Here is a 27714-nt window from a genome sequence, read left to right as displayed (position 1 = left end):
CAATGCAGGAGCTGCCGAGCTGCGGTGACTTGGTGGCGGTGGTTCTCGGGTGACACACCCCAGTACCAGAGAGGAGTGAGCCCAATTCCTTGGCTGTGTGATTCCACCTTCGGTCATGGGTTATGTTGTTGATGGGGCCCTGTTGACTCCGAATCTGGTTTACTGCTGAGCTGCAGTGACCGCAGATGCCTTTCGAGCCACAGCGCTGCCCCAGGTGCAGCTGGCCGGGGAGGGACTGCAGGAGGTTGGCTCTAGGGCATGTCCGGCCCTGTCTCACCCAGTCCCATCCCACTGGCCACTTTCTAATTAATTTCCTTTCAATGTGCACGAATCTGTGCACCGGGCCACTAGGATAATATATAAAATATACATATGTGTGTGATATGTATGTGTGTTACTATGCACATATAATCACACATCCTAAGTGTACAGCTCAAAGAAATTTTTTTTCTGTTGTTAATCCTCACCCAAGGATAATTTTCCATGATATTTAGGGAGAGTGGAAGAGAGAGGGAAAGACAGAGAGAAACATCAATGTGAGAGAAACCCATCAACTGGTTGCCTCCTGCATGAGCCCAGACCAGGAACTGGGCCAGGGAATAGCCTGCAACCAAGATATGCTCTGGACCAGAATTGAACCCGGGACCCTTTGGTCCACAGGCTGATGCTCTAGCCACTGAGCCAAAAAGGCTAGGTCTCTAAGAATTTTTATGTAGTGAACACAGGCCTGTAAACACTGCTCAGATCAAGAGCCAGAACATTACTAGCACCCAGAAGCCCTCCTCACACCACCTTCCCCACCCAGGGTAACCACTGTTCTGATGTCTAAAAATTAGTTTTGCTTCTTTTTAAACTTATTAAGGAATCTTACAATACACCCTCTTTTATGTCTGGCTTCTTTCACTCTACATGTTTTTTAGATTCATTAATATCGTCACATGTAGTTGTAGTTTTTTCCATTCTCACTGCTGTATAATATTCCACTCTGTGAATATACTACATCATACTTTTTTTCTGACCTATGTTGATAGCATTTGCCAGCCTGGTCATTTCTAAGCAGTGACTATCATACCCAGGGCTGGCATTTCCCCCAGAAGGGTGAGCATCTTCTATCTTGCCTTTGGATGCTGGCAGAATCCTTCTGTCAGATCTTGGAGGCTTGCATGCTCCAGATGCAGTGGTCAGGGGGGATATGGGCGATGAGCAACTTGGGAGAGCTTTGTTTCTGCTTCTTCCATGTTGTTGGCTTGCCTGGGCCTCAGCGCAGTAAGGGTTTCCCCCTCTCACGTTGCCTGGGCCAGAGGTGCCCAGACTGGGCTTATAGCCTCTGTCTATTCAAGTTCAAATCTCATCACTTGATGAATCTCAGAGGTGTGCAAATGTATACATTAAAAAATTGTGTTTTAATTTTAAGGTAACCTAAAATGAATTGAATTGGCATATTCTGGGTGATCTGAATCCAGCTGCTTCTGATGAGGCAGTTTAAGGAAGTGGTAAGAGGGTGTGCTCTAGATTCCTTCTCTATCATTCCAGCTGCGTGACCCAGGATGGCACTCATCTTCGGTGCCAGTGTCTAGTTGCAAAAGGGCAGCAATAATTGTTCCTGCTCTAGAGTCCCTGTGAGATCTAAATGAGATTATGCCTGCAAAGCACTAAGCCTAGCGTTTAATGAGCATCAGCACTCAATCAACGTTTGATTTGTGTGTGTTATCTGGGGGGGCCCCGTGACTGTCAAAGGCTCCTGAGAAAAAAGCAAAGGTGGATTGAATAGAGAAGTGATGTGTTAGAGCTGAGTGAGGGCCAAGTGACATCATGTCCTGCTGAATAAATGAAGCTGTCACAGTAGTTTAAGTAAGGAAAAGCAGTGTGATAATTGAGTCATCACACCAGGCAGGCGAATTCAAAGGAATGTGCCTGGGAGCAGTTGGTGCTACGCTCGCACAGTGAGCTGCAATTTATTTTTCAGCAAAAGCTCATTTGTCTCATTAAATCAGTGTTGTTAATATGTTTTCTATTGGTTTTGTCATTTTGTTTGCATTTAATTTATAAATTTATTTGGCTTTTACATGAAGGATGTAAGCATGTGTTTATATCTAGTTTGAACATATTTAGGTAATTTGCTTTATAAAAACAATCAAAGTCAACACCATGTCTTAAAAGGTGTCTCTATAATTTCCAAGTTTGAAAAATACTGCCCTGGGTCTGTTCCATTGGGATTCAGACAGAGAAAAAGCAAATGTGTTTCCTCTTGGCTCAGAGCCCTAACTCCCCATGTGCCAGAACTCTCCAGTAACAGGCTGGTGGACCCGAGCAAGAGGGCAGCCATGACCTTGAGAGCAAAGACAGCCAAGCTAATAGCTCCGCAGGCGGGCAGCTTCTCCAATTTCACTCCATTCCAAAGCTGTGAGCATGGAATTTATTTTGTGAGGTAGGTGAGCATGGTGTTACTGGTCTTGCTTTCTAGGATTTCTACCTTTGCCTTCAGGACCTTTGAGATATATGGCTCTACAGGAGAAAATGTTTCCTGTTACTTAGATAACCTAGATGTCAGCAAGGGTGATGATGGCCAGTGAGATCTAGAGGGGATAACCCACACTTCCCATTCCTGTGCCTTTCCGACGCTCCTGTGATTTTCTGGGAGTTGGTGACCACCTGGGGCTCCAAGTTCCTGCTTGTGCAGGGAGCGTATTTTCCCTCTGCACCGTGTGGTTTACTTCTTCTGTCCCCACTTTGGCCTCCACCTAAATCCAAAAAGTATTTGTCTCTTTCTTTCATTTCCACCCAAATCCACAAGACTTTTGCTTGTATAGTAAGGGTACTGAAGGTTTTTAGGGACATTCTGCAGGAGGGGGTGAAGTGAAGGAGAGGGTTTACTTCATAGCAACACAAATGACTTAAAATCAAATGTTTGACATCTGTTCTTAAAGATCTTTTGGCCACTTTGCCATGTTACTTGAACTTGGCTTCCATCCTCTCTCACCTTTCTCTCTCCTTCCCCTCCCCAATTTCTAGTCCTTTCTAACCAACGGTTGCCCTGTCTCTCTTTAGCCTTGTTTCCAGAATCTTTCTCCCCTGCCCCCATGGTGAGTCAAGATATTTTCCCTAACAGTTTCCTACCTAAGAGGCATGCCATTGTCCGATTAGAGGAGGCAGGTAATGAGGCTGGAAAGGAGCAGGGGCCAAATCTCACAGGCTGTCTTGGTCTGGAGGGGGAGTCGGGGCTGGGGGTGGGGGAACAGTAAGGTTTCTGGATTAACCAGGAACCTTTTGGTTCCAAGTGATGAGATCTGAACTTGAACCAACCCTGACAAAAAGGGTGATTTATTGGAGGAGTGGAGATTCCAAGGAAGGCCTGCACCCCCCGCAGGGAAGGCTCAGGGTGCTGCTGGCCTTCAGGAACAGCTGTCCTTGACCGGCTTCATTTTTCTGTTCTGTGGCTGACTACATTGCTTTACCTGGAAGAGACCTGGGGAAGGGACTTACTGGCCCAGCTCAGTCAGGTCCGGTTCCCACTTTAGATCCATCACCTGTGGCCAGAAGCTGTGCCAAATGGTAACAGGGCTGCGCTGTCAGCAGAAGGCAGGGCGGGCAGCTTCGGAAGGAACAGTGCTGAGCAGGCAACCCCAGAACTGTCCCTTGAGTTTCTGAGCAGAGGAATATGGCCTGAAATGACCTGCATTTTGGGCTTGAGAGTAGGCATTACAGACGACAGTTTTTTCCCTTTTATTCATAAAAACAAATTTGCAACAATTTATTAAAAATTGATACCATGCAATAGGGGGACGAGAAATTCCTCATGTACATTTGATTCTGGCAGTTCCAGTCTAATTGAAAGCGTTTGTGCACTAACATCATTGGAAAACACCTCAGGCTGAATGAAGCCTTTTCAGAAATGTGCGGTGTGTTTGCTGCGTATAAAAGAACAGACCGTTAAGTAGCTAGAGTCACTTCTGTGGGTCTTGTTATTTGCAGGGAAATTTTAAAAAATGGGTGAACCTACAGTATCAGTAAGACAGAGAATGTACTTTGTGGGTTAACCTAGAAGACTGTGCACGTTCAGGAGTCACAATGGGTTACAGACGCACACACTCACCTCCGACTGTCCAATACTTTTGTTTCTTTTTCCCCTGCTATGCTGGAATAATATTTCTACAGGTATTTTTTTGTGTGTATACATTATGTACAATGAATTATCTCTTTCTCTTTGAAAAATTAATGTGACCCTTTAAATTAAATCTGATTTTGGTGAAATCAAGAAAGCAAGTAAATACTGTAATACACAGTGAGTGACAACACCGGTTTTTAGTGCCTAAACAGACAATGACTTCAACTTGACCTGTGATGTGTGAACATTTTTTCCCCCTAAAAGCTACAGTACCTCCATAACCTCTCTTTGGGGGAGGGGAGAGGAAAGCTACACTACGTGAAATAGGGTGTTCTGAAATGTTGGTGATGGTAAGATCCCCGTGGGCCCTTTTGTCAAAGCCTGGTGGTGACAGCAGCATATTCCTGACGTCAGTGGTCTGGGAAGGGATTATTGCCTGCCTGTGGAAGCTGCCATTAGGTTTCTTTAGGGAGTGAGCGACTGCTCAGTTGTGCAGATGTCCTGGACGTTGCCATTCAGGCCTTTCTTCAGCAAAGAATGAACCTGTCTAGGAAGGTCACAAAGGTCATAGGGAGCCTCTCTTCAGCCAGCTGATCCTGGTAGAGGGCTGTGTTGGGAGCTTCTGTGGGCCACTCCCCTGGCTGTTGTGAGGGCTAAAGGTCACGGTCGTCCTGATACCTCGCGGATCAGGTCGCTTCATTGTTTGGTATGAAGCTTTCCTGCATGAGATCAGGTGAGATAGGCAGGGATGGGTATTATTTCAAGCCCAACTTGTTAGAGAGGGGAGACTGAGGCTCAGAGAGACATTAGTGACCTGCCCAAGATCATGGAAGGAGTCAGCAGTGGAGTAAAGACTTGAACCCAGGGGTGTCTTACTCTCAGGAGGTGCCCTTTGGGGTTCAACTACAAGGAAAGAGTGACAGTGTGCTGACTGATCACCCCTGTGCCCCCCATGGGCACAGCCTGGACTGAAGGATGCCTTCTGAAGCCGAGAGAAGCCCTCAGCTAGCAACTCCTTCCCCTATGAGTACAGGGATGTCTTCTAGAAGAATGCCCATGATTCACTTTGGTCAGAAACAAAGTCAGTGGGAAAAAACAATAACAGCAACAACCCAGCAAGCCCTTGGGCCCTGATGAGAGAGGTTAAAGTGCACAATCTTTCTTTTTTGTGTATGCTGGGAGCAGACAGCCCATGATTAGCTCAGGTGGCCCCCCTTAATACCAGGAACACCTGATGCAAACACAAGGACATGGCCAATGAGGTGGGTGCGTGACCGACCGTCGGTGAATGCTGCAGAGCGTGTCTGCAGTGACGTGCCCTAAATCCCCACGGTTCAGAACGGGTGTTATTGTGTTAATGTGTGGCATTTATCAGAGAGTAAGTTCCCACCAGGAGGCTTGTGAGCCAGCCTGCTCCCGCACCCCGGCCCTGGGCCACCTGCTGCAGAGCTGTGCCTGGCTGCCCTTCCTGTGGGCTCCCTGCTCCAGGAAGGCTGGTTGGCTGGACTGGCAGCTGCGGGCCTGACTGCCCTTCCCACCTCTGTCCCCAGAGGGGAGAAGGGCTGGCCTGGGGTTTGCAGCCAGCAATGGGTGTGCAGAGGCGAAGGCCGTTTCTCCAGCAGCCCTTCCTCTTCCCAAGGCTGTGCAGCGACTTCTAGCTGGAGTTCTAGTGACTCTTTCCTTGTCTAGGTTTTTTTCTCTCAAAGTTTCAAATATTTCAGTTCCTCCTGTTTTGCAGACATTAAGGAAGAAGTCATTTCCATTCCTCTTCTTTGTGAAAGAATAAAAACTTCACAAATAAGGCGCGAGGTCAGGTGCCAAGTGCGCCCCATCCTGTCCACCGGAGTGCCATCCAAGAGTCCCGCAAGGCCAGCATGGCGCCCAGCTTCTCCGCAGCCAGATCCGACAGTGTTCCTGTAGCAGACGCCTCTGCTCTGTGTGGTTCTGTCATGGGGGAGGCCCAGCCCCAGGCCTACCACCCTCACAGGCCCGAGACCATAACTCGGAAGGAGGGTGGCACATGTCTGTGGCGGGGGCTGGCGGTGGGGCTGACGCAGGGGCTGACACAGCTGGCGTCCACACCTCCAATGGACGGGAGGTAGGCGTGGTGGAGGATGGGGAGCTGGAGGGACAGCCGGCGCTGGATGCTGTGGCAGGGAGACAGAGAGAGGGAGGAGTGTTAAGGGAGGCTATCTGGCTGCTCACCAGAAAGTCCCTGGACTCGCTTCAGCTAAGAGGCTGATGGTGAGTAGCACAGTTTTCTCTGAATTCTCTGAATTCAAGATCATCTAACCATCCATCTAGCAGGTATTTAATGCAGGCCTACCTGTACCGCCCTGGCAATAACCAGGGAGACAGTAAGCTAGGAGGGTGCTCCTTGAGCTTCCGGTGATTCCTAAGAATAAGGCTTTGCCCTTTCAACAGGGCTTTCTGCAAACACAGACAGCTCTCACTGTCTACTCTTGCAGGCCTCCACATGGACGTGGCTTTGGGTTTCATCCCTGAAAGGCTTCTCAGCTGACCCATCCTTCCCCACTGGCTCTGCCTCCCTGCCTCGTCCAGGAATTCAGCCCTTCTTGCTGGGCCAATTCCAGAAGGTTCCTTCCTGGTCTTCGGTGACTAGCATTATTTCTTCAACACTGAGATGGGACACTTAGGGCTCTCTAAGATCTGCCTCTTGCCAGGTTCTCCAGCTGGATCTTCTACTCCCTCTCTCCATAAGCTATACCCTCCGCCAGCTAGTTTCCCCTGAAACACTACTCATGGCCACTCTCCACGCCTCTGCATAGGCTGTTCCCCCGCCTGGAGAACCTTGTTCTACTTCCCATCTGATGAGCTCTTTTCCTTTAAGATGCAGTTCAAATGTCACCTTTGTGCAAATTCCCCCAGAGAATGAGCCCACTCCTCCTCTGAGCCCCCAGAGCCCTCGGAAACTTTGAAATGCAGCCAGAAATACCGGAGCCGGAGCTGGGGGAGGGTTTGCTTGACCGATGGAGGAGCAGACTGGAAATGGAACTGCCTTCCAACTCCCTTCTACTGCCACACCTCCACGCTCACCTTCTCATCATTCTTCACCGTGATGGGCAGGTCAGGAAGTCACCTTAGTTGTTGGGAAAGCTGCTTTGGGGGATGTGCGCAGGCCACCGCCCCTGCTTTGCCCAGCTGTGCTTTGTGTACATCTCCATGGCAGCTGGGAAGCTGCCTTCCCTGTATTCTTAGGCCTGCTGTGTCCCCAGCGCCTGGCCATGCAGGTGGGACGAAAATCCAGATCTCCACAAAAACCCAGAAGGCAAAAGCAGTATTCCCGTTTTAAAGATGAGTTTATGTAACTTGCTCACAGAAACAAAGCAGAAACAAACAAGGTGGGACTTCTGCTTCTGTTAAACCACAGAGTTCTGTGGAGGAGGCCAATCACAGTGGCTGCCTCAACGCAACAGGCTGTGCCTGGACCGTAGGGAGGGCATTGGTCGGGATCTGAGACGGATGGGGACAGATGCAGGGCTGGCTGCCCCCACTCCTTTTAAGGACCTGTTGGCCAAAAGGGCTTCTCTCAAGAGATACTTTGCAGGTGCTCACGAGATAAGGGTGTTAGAGATCTCATTTTGAACCTCTGTAACATCAACTATGACCAATTCCTTAAGGCAAGATGGTGTTGGAAAAGAGTCCAGAACAAGGGAGCTGAAGAATCAACTCTGACCTGGGGAAGGGTGCCATCTAACTGGGCAAGGTGGGCATCTGTCTGGTTGTCAGAGCCACAGAATTCTGCTGTCTGGTGGGATCATGTTTACATTTTCATTCATTCATCAGACACTTGCCAAGAACCTACTCAGCTCTTGAACCTGTGTTTAGTTCAAGGGACATATGAAGGACCCATATCTTACTGTCATGGTGCTGACATTCTAGTGTAGGGAACTGACAGGTAAATCGCTGACACATGCCATGTAACCATCACTAAGAGTTCTGACTGTAAGCCAGTGCGCCTTGGAGCTAATTGGGTGGAGAGGCTATTAGCTCTAACACTGAATGGCCCCAAACGGCAAGGCAGTTGGTGATTCAGCTGTTTTTGCTGGTTCTCACTGCTTGTCACTTCCCAGGAGCCAACTTGCAGGGTTGACCTTTCTAATCTCTGCTTCCAATCTGTTGTGAGCTGGGAAGAACTAAAAACTACCACTGGGAACAAAGCGAACTGAGATGTCCAGGTCTGTGCTTAGAAGTTTTCTTCTCATTGAGTTTTCTCTGACCAACCTATTTAAAACTATACTTCTAACCCCCTTCCCTGCTTTATTTTTCTCCACCATTTAACATACTAGGTTTTGCTTTTCTAATTAAGTTATTGTCTTAAAAATAGATTGGTAGCCCCATGAAGGGGGGGGGTTTTGTCTGTTTTCTTTACTGCTGGGTTTGACACACAGTAGGTCTCAGTAAATCATTGTTAAATAAACGCATTCAGCAAGATTAAGTTTTATACACAATAAAGCCGATGTGCTACAGTGGAGAACCTGGGATTTGATATTAGACAGACCCAAGTTCAAATCCCATCTCCTGCACATAGCAACTGGATGAGCTTTGACGAGTCACCTTCTTTTTTCAATGTTAGTTTTCTCATCTGTACAATGAGCACTGTCATCTGACTTGCACCATGGGATTGCTATGGAGTTCAACTAAAATAAAGGGCATGAAGACATGGTGCATGGTAAACTGTAAACTGTTCTGCAGGTGTCACGTACTCTGACAGCAATTCTCAAGGAGAAGGTACTTACTGTTCCGGGGAGTTTATATCTTCTATAGGATCTTTGCATGTTCTTGACGGCTCTGTTGTGTTCCATTGCAGCTGGGGATTTTGATCGAGGTGATTTTTTAAAATGGCCTTTCCTCCATCTGAATGCAAAACAACGTCACAACACGCGATATTAACTTGATTTTTAAAAATTGACAGTGCAGTATTTTTAGGATGCTGCCCCAGGAGTGAGGATGCAAAAGAGTCCCGCATCCCTCTGCATTCTCCAAGCCATGGTCTCTTCAGCAGCTCTCCTGGGACCAAGGCTGGGCGCGGAGAAGCCTCCACCCAGGGACGGAAGGGCGTGCTGGAGATGTGTATGGTGTGCCCCCTGCCCTCCTTTTCTCCAAGAACAAAATAATAAAATGGGGGTGGGGATGTGAAATCAGGTCAACCAATGTAGGCAACATATAATTTCTCCTTATATCTAAGGAAATGAGCTTGTTACCTGAGTTGTAATATATTTTGGCTTACTTGTTGTTTAATTATTTTACTACTTATGATGGCTTTTGCACTGTGAAAAAATGTTCTTATTGGCCCTGGCCGGGTGGCTCAGGCAGTTGGAACTTCATTCCGTACTCCAAAAGGTTGTGGGTTTGATTCCCGGTCAGGACACATACCTAGGTTGCAGGTTTGAGGTCAGAGTGCGGTCAGGGCATGAATAGGAGACAACCCATCGATGTTTCTCTTTCACATCAATGTTTTTCTCTTTCAAATCAATAAAAACTTATCCTTGGGTGAGGCTTAAAATTATTTTTTTCTTTTGTAGTTGAATTTGTCAACCTTTTCTTTTGTGGTTTCTGTGTTTTGCATCAAAGTTAAAAAGCCTTTCCTTCCTCTGAGATTATAAATTCTTCTATACTTTCTTCTAGCATATTCATGGTTTCACCTTTTATATTTAAATATTTTATCCACTTGGATTTTTGTGTAAAGTGTAAGGATCTAACATTATTTTCATCCCAATGATATTTATTAAATAATTCATTCCCCTACTAATTTGAAATGCCCATCTTTTACGAGAAATAATTTTTATTCTTTCAATTTCCTTGTTACCTCCATTTAAACATTTTAAACAATCAATATACAATAAATTTATAATATTGCTTTTCTAATATATTAACTATATTATATATAATAAAATTAATTATAATTTTATATATTAATTTTATAATAAGAATACTTATTACTCATGTAATAATAAAAGAAACAAGATTTTTTCATTGACTTAAAATTAATTTTATAATAAAAATGAATGTATGCTAACGACAAAATGCAAACAATAGAGAAGTATATAAAATGAATTGTAAAAGATTCCCTTCTCACCCATCCTTCCACACAGGTGGGTACTGTTAACTATTTGGTGTCTGTTCTTCCAAATAATTTTAAAAATGCACTTACACTCACATGCAATTTATATATATCATAATGCTAGTCTTCATCTTGCTTTTCACTTGGAGATCTTGCCATATCTGCACAAATAGATCATTTTTTTTTTTTTTGTTAATACTCACCCAAGGATTTTTTTTCCTCATTGATTTTTTTTTTTAAGAGAAAGTAGAAGGGAGGGGAAGCAGGGGAGAGACATCGATGTGAGAGAGATACATCGATAGGTTGCCTCCTTAATGTACTCTGATTGGGGCTAGGGATCGAACCTGCAATCCAATACATGCCCTTGACTGGAAATCAAACCCGCAACCCTTCAGTGCCCAGGCTGATGCTCTAACCACTGAGCACCAACCCGGGCCCACCTCACTTTTTAATAGCAGTATTATGTGCCTTGTTTTATTGTACCATAATTAACGAAACTCCCCCAAATAATGACCATTTATGTTAATTCCAGTTTTTCTCCCCTAAAAATAACGTGATGAACAGTGTGTGTCTGTATCTTTGCCTATGTGGGAGTATTTCCTAGGACGGGCTCCCGCTAGTGAATTGCTAGGTTGAGAGGTTTCACATCTAACAGTTGGAGAGTGCCAGACTGGCTTCCAAAACGTTGCAGGAGAATTCTCAGTTCCACACACTCTTACCTACACTGGAATCTAAAATTTTGCTGAAACCAAAATGGCTTGTGTTACTTCAGCTTTCATTTCCCAGGTGGTTGTGGGGAGAGAGGGTCATGTCATATCCTACTGACGATTCCTTTCCTGTACATTGATGTGGCGCATTGGAAACTAAGACATGTCGTTTGGAGGAGTACATGTGATCTATTTGCTAAGAACAATGTGCCCCCATCAGAACACGGAATGCTGGCCATGTGTGTACAGAAGCAACTGAAGCCTCAGGGTCAGCAGAGTGGGGCTCTAGATGGACACTGAACTGTGGCCAGAGATATGGGCTCCAGGTGCTCCAGCTCTGCCTGTGTGATTTCAGACCAGCCCGCCCCTCCCTGACCTCGGTTTCCTCATCTGTAAAACGGAAGGCTGATGGCTGGTATTTGATACCCAGGCCCCCTCATTGCAGGGACTCCACCTCCTTTTACCTGTGCTCTCGGAGAAGTGCCCCAGGTTGAGGATGTCGTTGAGCTCTTGGTAATGGTTCTGTTTAATGTAGGTGGTCTTTTCTGGCGTGTCCTGCAGTTGCATGGTGACCTCTTCCAAGTCTTTATCAAGCTAGAAGACAAAGGCTCCAGCTGAGTCAGAGCTCCAGCCCAGCCCCTGCCCCTGCCCTGGCAGCCAGGCCTCCAGAGCCAAGAAGCGGCTCACAGGGTCACAGGGCTGGTTTTGGGAGGCACTGAGAGCCAGAGGGGCGGGTGCATGTTGGGGAAGAGATGCAGACGGCCCTGCCAGCTCTTGTTCCAGGAGGAGCTGTGATGAGAGGGGCCTGGGCTTTGCAATGATGTGTTCAGTGCAGCCTTGTGCCTCAAGGAGCAGCCTAGGGAGGGGAGAACATCCCAGTGCAGGCTCTGAAGCTGGCCAAGCCTAGGGGCAAGCCCAGAGCTGTTCCTCACTGGCTGTGTGCTAGCTGGTGAGGACTGATTTTAGTTCTTTCATCTGTACAATGGGTGTAATAATGGTATCTACCTTACAGGGTTCTTAAGAAGATTAAATGAGATAATACAATAATTTAGTTCAGTGCTTAACACATATAAGAGTAATCTGCCACTGTAAGATTATGACTGTAATTATTATTATTGATACTAGCAGAGTTCTTGGTGCGGGGGAACAGATCTGCAGGACTGGCCAGCTCTTAGCTTCACACTGTTGTGGAGAATCAGATGCAAGCCCCAGGCAGTCCAGTCCCTGGGGAATGTGTGTGTTGGGGAGTGGACCGTAGTTGGGAGGGTAGGGGCACCCTATTACAACATAAGGGAGGGACCACGTCAACTGTAAAGTACTGTCCTGATGTCAAGAGCACAGCCATAAATTATTTAATAAGTTTTCATGTGCAGGAGGTGAGAGATACCTCTTTCTGTGTGACTCAGATGGCAAGGCTAGGATCAAAGGTGGAAGCACCAGGAAACCAGATTGTAGTTCAAGTCCAGGAAAAACAACCCAACACCTTAGGGCATTTGACAGTGGCTTGGGTTTTGGGTTCCCTGAAGTGAGTAAACTCTTCGTTGCTGGAGTGTGGAAGTCGAGGGACAGAAACCTGTCCTACTCTGCTCCCGTGGCTAGTGGAGGGCGGCCCCACAGTAAAAGCCAGCGCTAGATGCCAGACCGCCGTGCAGAGGCTCTTGTGGCAGAGACTGTGAGCAACTGGAAATACAGAATACTCACATGTGAATTTCAGATAATAAGGGATCATTTTCAAAAATAAGTATATCCCAAATATTGTGTGGGACATACTTACACTAAAAATATGACTGGTTGTTTGTCTGAATTAAAAATCTTTTTCAAAATGAAGATAAATTTTATTCTCATTATAAAAATGATTCATGTTCATCATAAGAAATTCCAACAATGCAGAGGAAAGTGTAAAGAATCAAATATTTGATTTGGTTTATCTTCCCTGGTATACGAAGTCCAGCATTTGAAGTTTGGCTTGGGCACCAAAGAATCTGGTTATGGCCTCTGAAATACTCAAGAACCAGTGAAGGACCTTCAGGACAAAGGTGAGGTCTGCTGCAGCACACTCTCCGGAAGTTTCTCTTTACTTCCTTCTCTCTTGTGGTCCATCACGTAGATGTAAGTGATTACAGGTGAGTGTGGAGAGTGAACAGTTGAGGGGCGTGCACACAGTTAGGAAGCTACTTGTGAAATAACAGAAGATATATTTTGTGCTCCGCTGCCTGGGTTCCTGATACAGGACTCCTGAAACCCTTATAATTTCCCGTGTGAGAAGTCTGTTTTTGTTCTAATGAGGCAACTCTGGGTGGGCCCCTGGATGAGGGCTGGTCATTGGCAAGACCAAACCATGATTAGAAGCTTGGAATTTTTAGCCCCACCCTGTTCTCCCGACAGGGTGAGGAAGCCTCCATAATTACCCCAGCAGTACAGGGCTCGGAGAGCTTCCAGGCTGGCAAACACATCAACACCGGAAGATGACGCGCCCCCACTCCATGTGGGAGGAGCACAGGTGCTTGGGGTCCCTCCCAGACCTTGCCCTATGTATTCCTTCATCTGGCTGTTCTTCTGAACCCTTTATCATACCCCTTAATAAACTGGTCAACATGAGTGTTTCCCTGAGTTCTGTGAGCTGCTCTAGGAAAGTATCTGAACCTGAAGAGGGGATGGTAGGACCCCCAAACTTGTAGCTAAATTTTTAGGACAGAAGTAGAGGGTAACCTGGGGACCTACTACTTGTGATTGGCGTCTGAAGTGGGGTGGGAGCAGTGCTGTGGGACTGAGCCTTTAACCCGTGGGATCGGACACTGTCCCCCGATAGTGTTAGAACTGGGCTAAATCATAGGTCACCCGGCAGGTGTTGCAGAGAATTGCTTGGTGGGGGAGAAGCCCCCACACATTTGGTGACCAGAAGTGTCAGAAGTGAAGTGTTTGTGAGTAGTAGAGGAGACACACAGGAGGTGTACCACTGAGCTTTTCCAACTCACTGCTACAATCGGGAAGTTCACAGATCTCTCAGAACGCCGTTCTTTCTGGGGATGTATTGAATCAGGGCATCGCTGGACCCCAGGCCTGGGCCAACGGGGAATACACTCCTGCAGATCTGACTAACAGCCTCTGTCTAGCTCACGTCCACCTTGGTGCCTGCAGCCGGCACGACGGCAGCTGGGGCTGCACAGCTGTGATGCAGGGGTGTCCTAGAGGAGACATGGGAACAGCAGCTCACAGTTCCCCGCATCGGGGCACAGGGACGCCTGAGGGAGGACAGGGCCCTGGCTGGCAGTGCTGTGGGAGGTACCTCTGTGATCTTCATTCGCAGGCGATGGTTTTCGGACTGCAGGCCCTCAAGGCGGGATGTGCTTGCTTGGTTCACGCTGGTGACAGAGGTGGACGTTTTAGAGTCTTCTTTCTTCTGATTCTGAGTGAATTGGAAGCGTCTGTTCTGAGTTGCTGCATCTGGGTTTGTTCTCAGAGTGATAAGCTGAAAGAACATAGGTGGGTTTGAAAAGAGAACCCTCCATCCAGCCTTCCCGCAGGTCCTGCACTGGAGGCAGCAGGGGCCATAGGAAGCACATGCTGTGAGTCCAGAGCCCTGGGCTCAGGACTGTCTCTGCCGTTCACGTGTGCGTGACCTGGGCAGCCCCCTTCCCCTCGCTGAGTCTCGGTCAAGTTCCTTGTCAGTAGAAGTCTGGTCTTCAGACCCTGATTCCACCTGCGTCCCAACTATCCTGCAGAGTCCACTAGGGCCCCTTAGGCCTGGCTCAGCTGAGCCTCACTCTGCCTCGGGCCTTGTGCCATGTGGAGAATAAACATGAAGGTGACAGTTGTAAAGATGGTGGGACGGAGGAGAGTGCAGGCTTCTTGTTAGAACCACTGGTGAGTGTTGGGGGAAGACTAGTGACTAGCTCTGTTGCTGACAAAGACATTTTTATATAAGAGAAAAGGTTGCCACTTGACCCTGATCTTACTTATTTAGTTGAGAAACATCTCTGGTTTAAGGCAGGCTCTGGGCTCAGGACTGGAGAGCAGGGGCTGAGCGAGCCACGACCCCTGACCACCAGGGCCTCATGGGCCAGGGGCGAGGGGCTGAGCTCTGAGGAAGGCTGGGAAGGCTGGGGAGGATATGGGAATCCCAGGGGGAAGAAGCGGCATATGCCAGCCCAGGGAGACTGGGGCTCAGGGCGCTTATGGAGAAGGGCTGTTTGGATGGAGGATAGGGATTTCTGGGGAGACTGCAGGGTCCTGAAAGGCAGCCCAGTGTCAAAAACTTGATCCTGGAGATAGGAGGGCAGTGAGGACCTACTGAGGGTGACAGAGCAGAGTGACATGACCAGAGTGGGGCTCAGAATCATCTGGCATCTTTTGCAGTACAGAGAGAACGTCGGAGTGTAGGAAGCTGGAGCTTGGGCAGGTGTCGACAACTAGAGAAGGGAGGAGTATTCGCCAGAGGCACTTAGGGCAGAGCTGACACTGCTTGGGGACTGACTGGGCATCCAGGAGGATGCAGGTGCCATGGGCAGCCTCTAGGGGAAGGGGGGCCCTGAGTGATCTCTCCCTCATCTCCTCCTAGGCAGACACTCCCCTGCTTGGGCCAACAACTCCTTCCCCACTCTCCCTGTTTCCCGAGACCCACGGAGGTCAGGCTTCCCTCTGTGCAGATCTGCTACTGCAGGGGCTCCCAGGAGGGCAAGGCCTCTGGCTCACCTACCTGCTGCTGGGCAGCATAATGTTTGAAAAGCACCTCTCAGGGTGGTCCTGCAGGTCAGCTTTCCAGATGAATGAAACATGTAAGTGGCTGTTAGAAATGGTTTTTCTTTGTGACCCACTAATACTACTTCTGCCACTCTATCTTAAGGGAATAATGGGAAATAAGGAACATGTGTTATGTGGAAAAGTCGCTTATAATAAATAAAGTCGGAAACAACTGTAATGAGCACCAATAAGAGACCTAGTGACAAGTAAACGTGGGACTTTCCCTCAGTGAGGTTATAAACGTGGGGAAATACAAAACACAAAAAATTAAGTGAAAAAGGCAAACTGCAAAGCAATATATGTGCTAGAATTATAGCTAGATCTGAAAAAGCACCACTGCCTCACTATTAAAAACACTGGAAGAAACACATAAAATATTAACAGTAAAAAAACAAAACAAAACGTTTTTTTCTGGGTGGTAGGACTATGTTTGGTTTCTGAAAATCTGGCTTTTACTCTTCTGCGTTTTCCAAACTTTCTGCTGTGTTCATCATAAAAAGAATGTGTACAACTTATGAAGTGGAAGAAACTCAGCAATCCCCTGTGACAGAGCTGGAGGCCAGAGGCCAGAGGCCAGGGTGGTGAGGGTGTGCTGTGGGCACTGCCCGTACCTTGGGCACAAACACCAGGCAGAGGGTGATGGTGCTGCAGAAGATGATGACCAGGGCCACAATGCAGAACTGCACGTTGGGCTGGTCCCGGGTCAGGAAGGAGACGGCGGCCCCGATGATGCACATGATCCCCACATTGTAGACGCTCATCCCGATGTACTTGCTGTCGTTGAGCGCGGGAATGCTGACGTTGCGGGTCTCCCAAGCTAAGAAGCAGCCGAACAACTGAAATGGTGAACAGAAAGGAAAGATGGTCATTACCACGTGGTGGCACACACTCTCTGTTCTGAGAAGCAACTGAACAGAGGGCTACTTGGGAAGTGGGGGTTGCGGGGCGGGAGGCTGGGGCTGAGCTATCACCCAGGTCTTCTGGAGGTCACCGCCTGTCTCCGCTCACGGCCCTGGTTGAGTCTGGGGGTGCCGATCGGGAGTGTTACAGCTGTCTGGTTCTCCTTTGCCCCCACCCCTGGTTCATGCACAGACCCACAGGAGCCATAGTGGGAAGGACCTTCAGACATGATCTTCACCATCTCCCCTCGTTCTACAGAGAACACTGAGGCCCAGAGAGAGGAAGGGACTTATCCCAGGCCACAGAGCAACACGCTGGCCAAAGTGGACCGTGTCTCTAGAAGTTTAGTCCAGTCTTTTTCCCATTATACCAGCAGGAGCCCCTGTGTCTGGGACTTCTGTTACCCTACAATGCACATAGCTACCCAGAATAGACACTGTGTTTCCTAGCCTAAACATGACTAGGTTTTGGACAATGCCATGTAGTGTGCGCAAGTACGTACAAGCTCTGGAAAGTGTCTTTAAAGAGAAAGATGTTCTTTTCCTCCTTCCTAATAGATGGAGTAGAACAGGTGGAGTTCAGACCACTAAGTCATCTTGGACTACAACATGGAAGCAGCATGATGAAGATGGGGGCCCACAGATGCAAGGAGCTCAGGTGAGGGAGCCCCCACACCTCTCCGAGACTGCTTACTTGAGGGGGAAATTAACTGTCCCTTTAACCACTATTATTCTGGTTTTCGGTCCCTTGCAGATCTACTCTTAACCAGTATCTCCCAACAGAATTGAGCAGGTAGAACTCCAATGTAATCTGAAGCGGTGTGTTGAGAGTTTATCTTCACAGGTGGTCTAAGGGCAGGGCAGGCTGCAGAAGGAAGTACAGATAAAATGCAGGGCAGAAAAGTGTGTGGGTGGGAAGGAGAGCCGACCGAGACCGCTGACTGAGCAGGGGCTTCTGCAGTGCAGCATCTCCAGGAGACCTTCCCACAAAGGCCCTCTTTGCTGAGATCTCCTCACTGCAGCTGGGGCATGGGTCATCTGCCTGAGCCACTTAGCAGCACAGTGAGGGACTATGGTTTGGGGTTTGGTTTACTTTGGCACCGCGATGCTGTGTGGCAGAAGGGTGGCTGGCACAAGGCCGGAGGATCTGGAATCTGCTCTGCTGTCCACTGGCTGTGTGACTCTGGGCATGTCACTTCACCTCTCAGGACCTCAGTTTCAATATCTGTGGAATGGGAATAAAAATACCTCTCTTACAGGGTTTCCTTCCAGATGCAGTGAGAGGGTGGATGTGAAAGCATATTATAAATGGAAATGTCCTATATAGAATGTAAATGGCATTTTGTAATTGGTATTATGTTATACAGTCATGGTTGTTCTCCTCTCCTTTTCTTAGTGTGTTATCTCACAAACTGATTTATTTTTAAAAAATTCCTTTTAAAATGGGGAACCAGAAGCCCAGGAAGCAGACACGGATGAGGGAAAGAACCCACAGCTGTGAAGGTCTGCTTTGTGCTGGTTCCCTCAAAGTCGGCCCCCTCCTCCCACAAGGGCACTGGGCATGGCTGCCACATCTCACAGGGACGAAGAGGCTGAGCAAGGCCCAGGCCCCGCGGTAGTGAGTGTCAGGGCTAGATGGGCGCTAGGTCTCCTCTCTCTGACAGGGGGTCTGACCTGCTTTGATTTCAGACTTCTGACCTCCAGAACTGTGAGATGTTTTAAGTCACCAGTTTGTGGTAATTTGTTATGGAAGCCACGGGAAACTAAGACGCCATCCATGGATGGTACAGGCTGCTTTGAAGGGGTAAGCTCTCCATCACGGGAGGTGTGGAAGCAGTGAGAGAAAGAACACTTGGAATGTTCATGATGGGCTGTGCGGTGTGAGGATGGTGAAACATCTGACAGCAGAGCGGGACTACAGGGCTGTGCATGCTCTTTCCAGCCGTGAGATTCTGAGGTTCAAGTGCAGGAGGGACTAGGAGAGGGGCTTTTAGTGATAAACCCTAAGGGCCAGGAGGGCTGTGCACACTTCTTTGCATACACTGGACACTAAAGGATTCGTGCTGTCAACTACAGTTTTATTGAGAAGATCTGATTGGTATTAGCTTTACTGGAAGAGATACAGTCATCTCCAACCACTTTTGGAAGTAAGTGGGGAAGATAATGAATGGCCAAACAGTATAGATAAATCCAGTTTAGAGTCGATCTGATTCACATAATCTAATTTCACAGAGTCAGGGTCAAGAACATGGAGGCTGAAGGGACCCTGGAAAGAGTCTAGTTTCACTCTCTTTACTCAACAAGGGCTGGGGCAACTCAAGTCATGGAAGTTGCACATTTCCTGTAACAGGGCTCCTTCCTTCCCAGGGGCGCCATCACATCTGTGAACACTGCTCTGTCATATGAAATCCTTCCTTACGTGGGCCAGGGGGCTGCTTCGCCCACTGGTGATGATGCTGTCCTCGTGTCTGTGCCACTTCTCTGACAGCCCTGGTGCCCAGGATCCCAGAGTGTGTCCCTTCCCAAGCCTAGGGCCTTAGGCTGGTCTTTTAATGACTCATTTACATTCTGGGAACCTCCTGTGGGCACTTCCAGGTCATTACCTCATGGGACTCAGATGGCAGCCCAGTTGTTCACAAAGGACCTCTATGGAAGCACAAGAGGGTCTCAACTAGTGTGAAGTGAGGGAAATCTTTGCCGAGGGTCCCCTAACACCTGCTCTTCTCGTGTAGCCCCTTGAAGGACCCAGGATTGACCACTAACAGTTTCGGAAGCAGCAGCAGGCGTGGAAGCATTTGAGCAGCGTAAGGAATCCCAGTTTATTTTAGGACTTTTCGAGGGGGCTTCACTTTCCACTTCTAAGTGGAGGCCACACAGTAGCAGATGGTGGCTTAACTTTCCTGTGGAAGATCTGAGGAGGGTGTAGCAGCAGCTTCCTGTCACTGCAGGGGTTTTAAGTGGAGGCACAGTTTTCACAGCATGTGGAGAGAAGATTCAAGGCTCAATCTGGGATAAGATAAGGTGGGGATCACCTTTCAAGGCCTTCCTTACCTCGACATTCCACAATTGTGTGAACTGGACTTGGTACGTGATCTTTGATATTAACAGATGAGTAGAGTGGAAAGAGTGCTAGGTTCTGGGACTGAAAGTTACCAGATGGCCTGTGACAAATCACTTAACCTCTCTGATCCTCACTTTCATCATCTACAGAATTGGATGAGTCCAGTAACCTCCCAAGGATTTAGAGGATCCAGTGAAATTCGGATGTGAGCATGCACTAGATGTTAACACACTGCCCTCCAGGAGTGGAACAGAGGCAGCTGCCAGAGCCATGCTCCCAAGTTTTGTTTGACTCTGCCACTTACTAGCTGAGTGACTTTGGGCAAACAGCCTCAGCGTATTCCTCAGTGAAGTACTAATGAATACATTATTTACACCAACTCACAGGGTTGTTATGGAAATTGCCATACCTTGTGGCAGGTACTGGGCCTGGCATAAAGCAAGTGCTTAGTCCTGGGGGTTCTTATTTTTATGTTGCTGGAGGCCCTTAGGAGACAGAGTGTGACAGGGAAGCATCTCCCTGCACTCCGCCTCCTGCTCTGCACCTACCATGAGAAGCCCCTTGTAGGCATAGACGATGCCAAGCCAGATGGTCATGTGGGTGTTCTCACAGTGCTCCAGGAGAGGGCGGATGGAGATGTCTCGTCCTGCTGGGTCCGGCTGTGCAAAGAAAAAACAGAAACTCAGGGATGGCACTGGGCACCCTTCCAACAACCGGGTCCCTACCTGACTGCGCTTTTCCCTCCCATAAGCCACAGCTAGTGCCACCATCAGGATTTTTGGATCCGCCTCTTTTCCACCTGTGTTCCTATGGGGGTGGGCCTCAGCGAGTTTGACTGCCTTCTGTTTGTTGGCTGTGATTCAGCCTGTACTAAAGTTATATATGTTTGTTATGCCCTTCCAAAATGAGTCAGAGCTCCTGAGGGTAGGGACTGAGTCACTTGTGTGCCCCTAGAACCTAATACAAGACTTGGTCCAGAGCCAGCATCTATAACATTTGTTGAAAGAGGGGGAAATTGAGGCACAAAATTAGGTCAGGAGTCCTTTAGGTATCTCTGGAATGAACTTGGGGAGCTGCAGATACAGATCTACTGGCTGGGCCAATTAGATCTACTGCCAAGCCCTTCTAAAGAGACCCTCTTGCCCACCACCCCATTAAAGGAGCTCTGGTGGCTGCATTACCCATCTGGGGCCAGAGCTGATTGGACAAGGGGTGGGCTCCTGACTCTAGGCAGCCAATCCAGAGGCTGGTCAGAGACCTATGTGGTTTCCTAGAGCAGAGTGCTCTGCCCAAGAGGGATGATAGAGAGGATCCTACCCAACCTCAGTAATTAGAACTGGAAACCTCTGGGAGAGAATCAGGAAGGAGGTAGCAAAAGGAGAAAAATACACTCAGGGAAAGAAAAAATATATACTGTACATATACAGGGTGGGGCAAAAGTAGGTTTACGGTTGTTCATATGGAAATGAATACAATAATTACCAAATAATAGTACAAGAATAAACTCTGTGCTTTACATGCTCACAACTGTAAACCTACTTTTGCCCCACCATGTACTTTTCCTGAATCATTGAGAGTAAGTTGCAGATATCCTGACTCCTCACCCCTAAATATCTAGCATGTGTTTCCTCAGAACAAGGAGATTCTCTTACATAACCACACACACTTAACCAAATTCAGGAAATTTAACATTGACACAGTGTATTACCTAATTTACCATCCACTTTCAAATGTCACCAGTTGGCCTAATAATGTCCTTTTAGGCAATTGTGGTTTTTCCAAAGCAGGATCCAATCTGGGACCATGTATTGCATTTGCTTGTCGTACCTTTACTCTCCAACAGTTCCTGAGCCTACTTTGGTTTTTCATGTCACTGATATTTCTGAAGTTTCCAGCTTAGTTATTTTGTAGAAAGTCCCTGAATTTGGGTTTGTCTGAATGTGTTTTCATGATTAGATTTAGGTTGGGCATTCTTGGCAGGAATCCTATGTAAGTGATGTTTTGGCCTTCTCGGTGCTTCACTTCAGGGGCACTTGATGGCATCTTGTCCTATTACTGGTGACGTTAACTGTGATCATTTGGTTGAGGGGCTGTCTGCCAGACTTTCTGCTTCAAAGGTACCATTTCCCTCTCATAATTAATAAATAATCTGTGGGAGATACTTTGTGCCTGTGTGAGATCCTGTTCCCCCACAAACATTAACTTAGTGGTTTCAGCATCCATTGATGATTCTTACCTGAGTCACATTATTTTGGTGGTTTGAAAATGGTGATTTTCTAACACTATGATTCTATTGAAATACTTGGCATTGTACTGTACACAACATCTTTCCTTACGGCTCACTTTTAAAAATGTGTATCAGTATAGACTTGTAGGTTTCTTTTTAATTCAGTGTCTTATTATCCAGTAATATGTCTTTTTAATTTTGATGCTTAAATTTTTCCAGATTTGGCTAATGGAAACCCCTTCGCTGCTGGCTGCCTTCTGTGTTCTTCAACATGTCCCCATAATTTTTTGAGCACTTTTCTACTTCTTGGCATAAGATATTCCAAGGTCTCCTCACACTTTTTTCCCCTCAGTCTTAGAATCATCCATTTTCCCAAGGTGTTCTGCTTCTTTTTAGCAGAGATTGGTATTTAGAAATCAATATCTGGGCATTAGATGTGTTCATGGTTTCTGGGGTATCATTAATTTTAGGTCTATGTGTGAATATATGTACGTATGTATGTATTTATGAACCATCCATCATAATTTTATCTATATCTTTCTATCATCTATCTATAAATATATATGGTGTCCCAAAATGTATACACACATATTTAATAATTGTATACATTTTTGGGGGACACCCTGTATATATAAGCTCTAACACCACAGGTTTCTTGCTTGCTCCCCTCTATTTCCATATTTACATCTTTCTTCTTCTACAGTGTGAACACTGGTTTTCAATAACATCAAAATATTCTCATTTGCTTAATCCTACAAATAAACACAAAACAGTTTCAGAATTGCTACATCCATACACTACCAAGAAATTTATTAAGTAAAGTTGAAGATTTCTTTGCATATCTGTTTGTCTTTAGAACAGATACCAATAACGGTATCTCATCAAAGAAGTATGTTCAGGATGTTGTCCTATTGAGGCCCAGGGTGAAGTCATATGCCGGAGGGGAAGGGTTAGGCATTCCCAGGGTCAATCACTAGGAGGAAGGGGCACTTTGGTGATGTAGAAGGCGGGCCTGAGGCAGGTGGAAGATGGAACCCCTATTTCCCTTGGCTCTGTTCTCCAGGCCTGAGCTTTGAGGCAGCAATGGCCTGGGCACCTGTGAATTGGGGAAAGACGGTGCTCCCACATGGAAGCAGGAGTGGTGGTACCCCTGGGCACAGGCCATCCTGTAACCAGATCATCCAGCTACATGCTCTCTGAGGCCTGATTCCCTTGTGTTGTCCTAAGCCACAGGAAGCCTTAGCTTGGCTTCTGTGGTTCCATGGTCGCTGAGTGCACATGCGGGCTGGAGTGCCAGCGGGGAGGGGAGGGTCATGAAGCCTCTGTCGTGGTGGCAGTGGGTACCAGTGAGAGATACCCATGGGAAGGTGGCTACCAGAAACCACAGTCAGAGTGGCCAAGGCCAGAGATTTCCCCTCCATTGCTGCCTGGATTCTAAGGGTGATGGGAGTTTCTTCAAGTCCTTTCATTATTTAACTAAGGAGACTGAGAAGGAATGTGGTCCCAAGGTCAACAGTGACTTTGTGGCAGAACTTGAGTTTCTCTTAATATCTGACAACCAAGCAGACATTGGAATGCAGTAGCACAGGCCCATCGCGGCCATGCATGAATAGCAAACCCATTAAAGGTGACCGTGTCTGTTATGCAATGAAAGGCACTAATTTATGATGGCCTCTTAGATTCTATGTGTAGAGGACTGATTCTGGCAAACATCTTGTTCAATGTAATGATAACTATACACAGGAAGCTGACGATGGTTGTCTGGCTTGCATGCCCCTGTGACAGACCCCTCTTCCCACTATTGGTGAGATGGTTGCAGTTTTTTTACTGAACCAGAACCACCTCCTCCTGCACCTCCACCCATTGGTCTTTCCTCCTGGGCTCCCCAGAATAACCTCAACCTCTCTCTCTCCTTGAGCCTGCACACCATCCTTTAGAAGGGGGAGACCCACAGTGAAGGTACACACCACCTCCTCCCACATGTCGACCTGGTCCTTTTGCCTGCTTGAGTTTACTGTTAATCTAGAGTCCTAGGGTTGAGCTCAACCACCTGGTGAAAGTCCGCCTGCACCCTTTTCCAGACCTCCTTGCATTTTTAAGTAACAACCTTCCACTGGTGATTCAGATGTTCCTTAGGGTTGACTAAGACCCAGTCAGATAATTTTCATCCAACTGTTGTTAGCTCGGTCTTCCCTCTTCTGCAGCTGACATTCCAGCATAGTCACATTTCCCTTGTTAGTAAACCCCTCCCCATCCCAGTCCCCATCTTGGTCTGCTCTGATCTCTTTGAATCCTGGAATGCTAATTCTTACATCTGGTCTTTTAGTCCCTCACCCATCTCTATAAGCTAGAAGGGCACTGGAAAACCACGGGCCTGCTGAGATTTCAGAGAAGTCAGTGGGCAGAGAGGTTTCACACATCTTCCCAGTCCACAGGCGCAGATCCATAAATAAGCACAACAGTCTCCTGGTAGTGAACATCCCCCTCACACAGGTCTGTGCACACTGATCACGCATCAGAATGGCAGGGGGAGGGGGTGGTTTCAGGAGTGATGAAGTTCAGGTTCAGGCTGGGAGATGGGGACTCTGGATAAAAAAAGACCCTTGCATTGAATCTCAAAGCAAACTGGAAGAGCCACACCTCTTCTTGTCTTATGTGCCTGACCTGAGACAAGTTTAGAGTGGTCTGAGCAGTCACAGGAGGGAGAGATGTGCAGCACGGCCATCTCCTGAGCACTTACTTGGAGTCATTGCCGTGCACCAAAGCGCCACTAGAGGACACCAAAGAACTGTGCGGAGAGACCCACCCAGCAGCTGTGGATGATCCTGGGCTGGGGACACAGAGCTACTTCTGTGGCTTGGTGGGGCTGTAGGTGACAAAGCCCTCAGCAGCATCCTGTACTACTCTAGAAGGCACCCACTGGCCTTAAACAAGGTTAGCTTTCCAGGCACCCTGGAGGACCCCCATCTCCCTTCCAGGGCAGTGGGGGTGGGGGTGCCACTGAGCTGGAGAGCCCAGGCTGTACCTGCCCTCTCCACTCACCCTGCTCCTACTATGGGCCATCCATGCAGCCCAGGGCACTGACCCCTACAGATGCCAAGCTGGTACTCAGGCCCACTGCCCTGTACAGCTGTGGACACGCCTCCACTGGCCTAGGAATGTTTCCCTTGCTCTGGACACTGGCCTACAAGCACTTTAACTTGCTTTGTTCTTTATTTTCCTTCCTTCCTTGCTGCTCACCTGGGTAATTACCTAAGCGTTCGTTCGTTCGTTCATTCATTCATTCATTCATTCATTCATTCATTCATTCATTCCATAACTATCGAACATTGCCACTTGCCAGGTACCATTCTGGACATGGGGAATGCAGCATGCAGCAGGATTGACAAGACCCCTGTCCTCACAGGTCTTCCATTCTAGTGAGATCAGGATGATTCCATGAGAGCAGCCTCAGAGGAGAGTGGGTGGACTTCACCAATAACAGCTGCCCTAAGGGCACCGAGAGCTGCTTGTCATGAGTGACAACGACATCTAGTTGCTAAGCTGCGTCCCCTACACCAGTTATCTTGTCAAAGCCTCATAAGAATTCAAAAAGAAGTGCTACTCATTTTACGGATGAGGAAACTGAGGCACAGAGAGGTTAAGTAACTTGCCCCAAATCTCCAGCTAGAAAGTGTCAGAGCGGAAATTCAAACCCAGGTCTGTCTTTCTTCCCTCACCATATGCTCTTCCCAACCTTCCCCGCCTCTTTCAAAGCACCCTGTCAACTTCCAAGGTGCCAGTGGGTACAGACCTGCTCCATAACCAGTGAGGTGTGGCTAGTGAGAGGAATGACTTAATTACTACACGTTCAACAGAGGCCTCCCCTGAAGGCCCTGGAGCTCTGTCAGGGCTGTGCTTTGGTGCTGCAAGCTGAATTCAAGCCGATAAAATGCTCTTCCTGCCTGACAGGCAGTGCCCAGCAGAGAGGCCAAGGCTGTCTGTGATGGCCGGGGCTCCAAGGGCTCACACCTGACTCCTGGTCCAGCCGCTGCTCAGCGGGAGGCTTGCAGAAGCTGCTGGGGAAACGTCTCCCCATCTGTGCACTGAAAGGAGGGCAGCTGGCCTGAGAGTCCCTCTGCATGATGCAATTATTCACAATGTAGGTCAGTGGCCCCTGCAAACATCCTGCTTTGTCAGGCTGCATACATGAACGACCGGGAGAGTGTCTGGGCACGGGTTGAGGCATTGGGTCCTGAAAGGTCAGAGGCCCTGGTCCTGCTATAGACTTGCTGGGTGACCTTGGGAAGTCTCCACTTTCTTTTAGATCCTGGTTACTCATTTGCAGCATGAACCCATGGGTTAATTTACAGTATAGCTAATGTGAGCCTGAATAATGGAGGGATGACTGTACTAACTCAATCAATGTTTCTCATGAGCCTACTGTGTGCCTGCACTGTGCTCCATGCTGGGGCCCAGGTATACGAGATGGACAGGATGCTTGCCTTCCCAGAGAGTGCAGCCTAGTGGAGGACACAGAAGGCTGATGAACCACACAGTACAGCTGAGTACAATGGTGAAATGTGTTCCTACAGAGAGGTACAAGTTTCTTTGAGGGGTACTAGCAGGGGCACCTACTGCATATCAGATAGTCTAGAAGGCTCCTCTGCAGTGGTGACATTTAGTCTGTGCCCTGAATGATGAGAAGACCAGTTATGTGAGAATCTAGGGGGAGACCATTCCTCGGAGAGGGAACAGCAAGTGAGGAGGATCTAAATGGCAAAGTCCTTGGCATATTTTAGGAACCAAAAGGTGGCCGGTGTGGCTGGAGTGTAGTAAGTGAGGGGCCAGCACACAAATACCTGGGGAGCTTGTTAACCGGCAGGCGGGCCAGCAGGTCTGGATGCAGCAGTCGCAACATGCTCTCAGGGGGACACTGTTGTGCTGGGCCAGGCCTCAGGTTAGAGGATCTTAAACCAGGCTGACATTTGGTCCTCAGCAGATCTTCAGTTAAGAGTGAAGATTCCTTTGTCACTCACACACTTCTGACACAGAGTATCTATATGTCCTGACCCTGGCCAGACCCTGCAATACAGTACTTCTGTGTGTCCTGTGTGGGTCTGAGCAGGGGGGAGTCTGGGTGGAGGACATGAAGGGTGCCATGGGCCTTCCTGTGACCAGGGGGCTCTTGATCTTTCATACTCCCACTATGTGGGTGGCTCAAATACTCAAGCCCCCACCTGACCAGTCCTTTTTTAAAAAAAATCCTCACTTGAGGACATTTTCCCCATTGATTCTCAGAAAGAGTGGAAGCAGGGGCAGGGAGAGAAACACTGATATGAGAGAGACACACTGATTGGCTGCCTCCCACACACATCTGGACCTGGGCCAGGGAGTGAGCCTGCAAATGAGGTGGGTGCCCTTGAATGGAATCGAGCCTGCAAGCCTTCAGTCCGAGGGCAGATGCTCTATCCACTGAACCAAACCGGCTGGGGCTGGCCAGTGCTTCTTTGAAGGAGCAGGTGCCTTCCACCTCTGACCAGTTCCCAGAAGCTTCTCTCAGAACTTGTTCCCTGAGCCATCCAGCTTTTCTTTTAAATTTCAAATTTGATTTTTGAAATAGGTGGTAAAATTGGAAGGTGAGTGTGTGTATAGAAATGTGATGGTTGGGGAGAGAGGATGTCTAACCTTTGGGCTGCATTGCAGAGTCTAGAGATGCTCTCTTTTCCTGGGAAAGCAGTTGAGTCACAGCCTCTTTTGGGGACAACGGGGGTGGGGGTCTCATCAAGGAAGCCTGGGCAGGGAGGGGAAAGGGCACTTGGTTCAGACCCCAAGTCCAGCTGTATGACATTGAACACATCTCTAAGTCTGTTTCCTCGTCTGCAACCTCCCAGCATCGGCAAGACAATCA

The 27714-nt window shown here is 48.0% G+C and overlaps 1 protein-coding gene and 1 long non-coding RNA gene across 4 annotated transcripts in view; one reads left to right on the top strand and one right to left on the bottom strand.

Annotated features, from left to right (window-relative positions):
• The first annotated feature begins 2031 nt into the window (after positions 1-2031).
• The window catches only part of LOC118667268, a 40221-nt gene continuing 14538 nt past the window's right edge, over positions 2032-27714 (top strand). The window contains exons 1-2 of one of the 3 annotated variants that reach the window (XR_004971206.1): positions 2032-2428; positions 17095-17194. This is a non-coding gene — a long non-coding RNA (uncharacterized LOC118667268). The remainder of the gene's footprint in view (positions 2429-17094; positions 17195-27714) is intronic. The other 2 variants (XR_004971205.1, XR_004971204.1) reach the window with 2 other exon arrangements.
• Positions 3709-27714, bottom strand: part of GABBR2 (gamma-aminobutyric acid type B receptor subunit 2) — a 312749-nt gene continuing 288743 nt past the window's right edge. Inside the window, exons 14-19 of the mRNA XM_036330236.1 lie at positions 20146-20256; positions 16249-16473; positions 14184-14366; positions 11362-11491; positions 8866-8983; positions 3709-6252 (exon numbers count right to left, since the gene is read on the bottom strand). Of these exons, the coding sequence (XP_036186129.1) occupies positions 6087-6252; positions 8866-8983; positions 11362-11491; positions 14184-14366; positions 16249-16473; positions 20146-20256 (933 nt within the window). The 3' untranslated portion in view covers positions 3709-6086. The remainder of the gene's footprint in view (positions 6253-8865; positions 8984-11361; positions 11492-14183; positions 14367-16248; positions 16474-20145; positions 20257-27714) is intronic.

The sequence above is a fragment of the Myotis myotis genome, unplaced genomic scaffold, assembly GCF_014108235.1.
Source record: "Myotis myotis isolate mMyoMyo1 unplaced genomic scaffold, mMyoMyo1.p scaffold_m19_p_12, whole genome shotgun sequence".
Classification (NCBI taxonomy): domain Eukaryota; kingdom Metazoa; phylum Chordata; class Mammalia; order Chiroptera; family Vespertilionidae; genus Myotis; species Myotis myotis.
The sequence above is the reverse complement of the archived record's forward strand: the minus strand, read 5'-3'. Positions and strand labels throughout refer to the sequence as shown.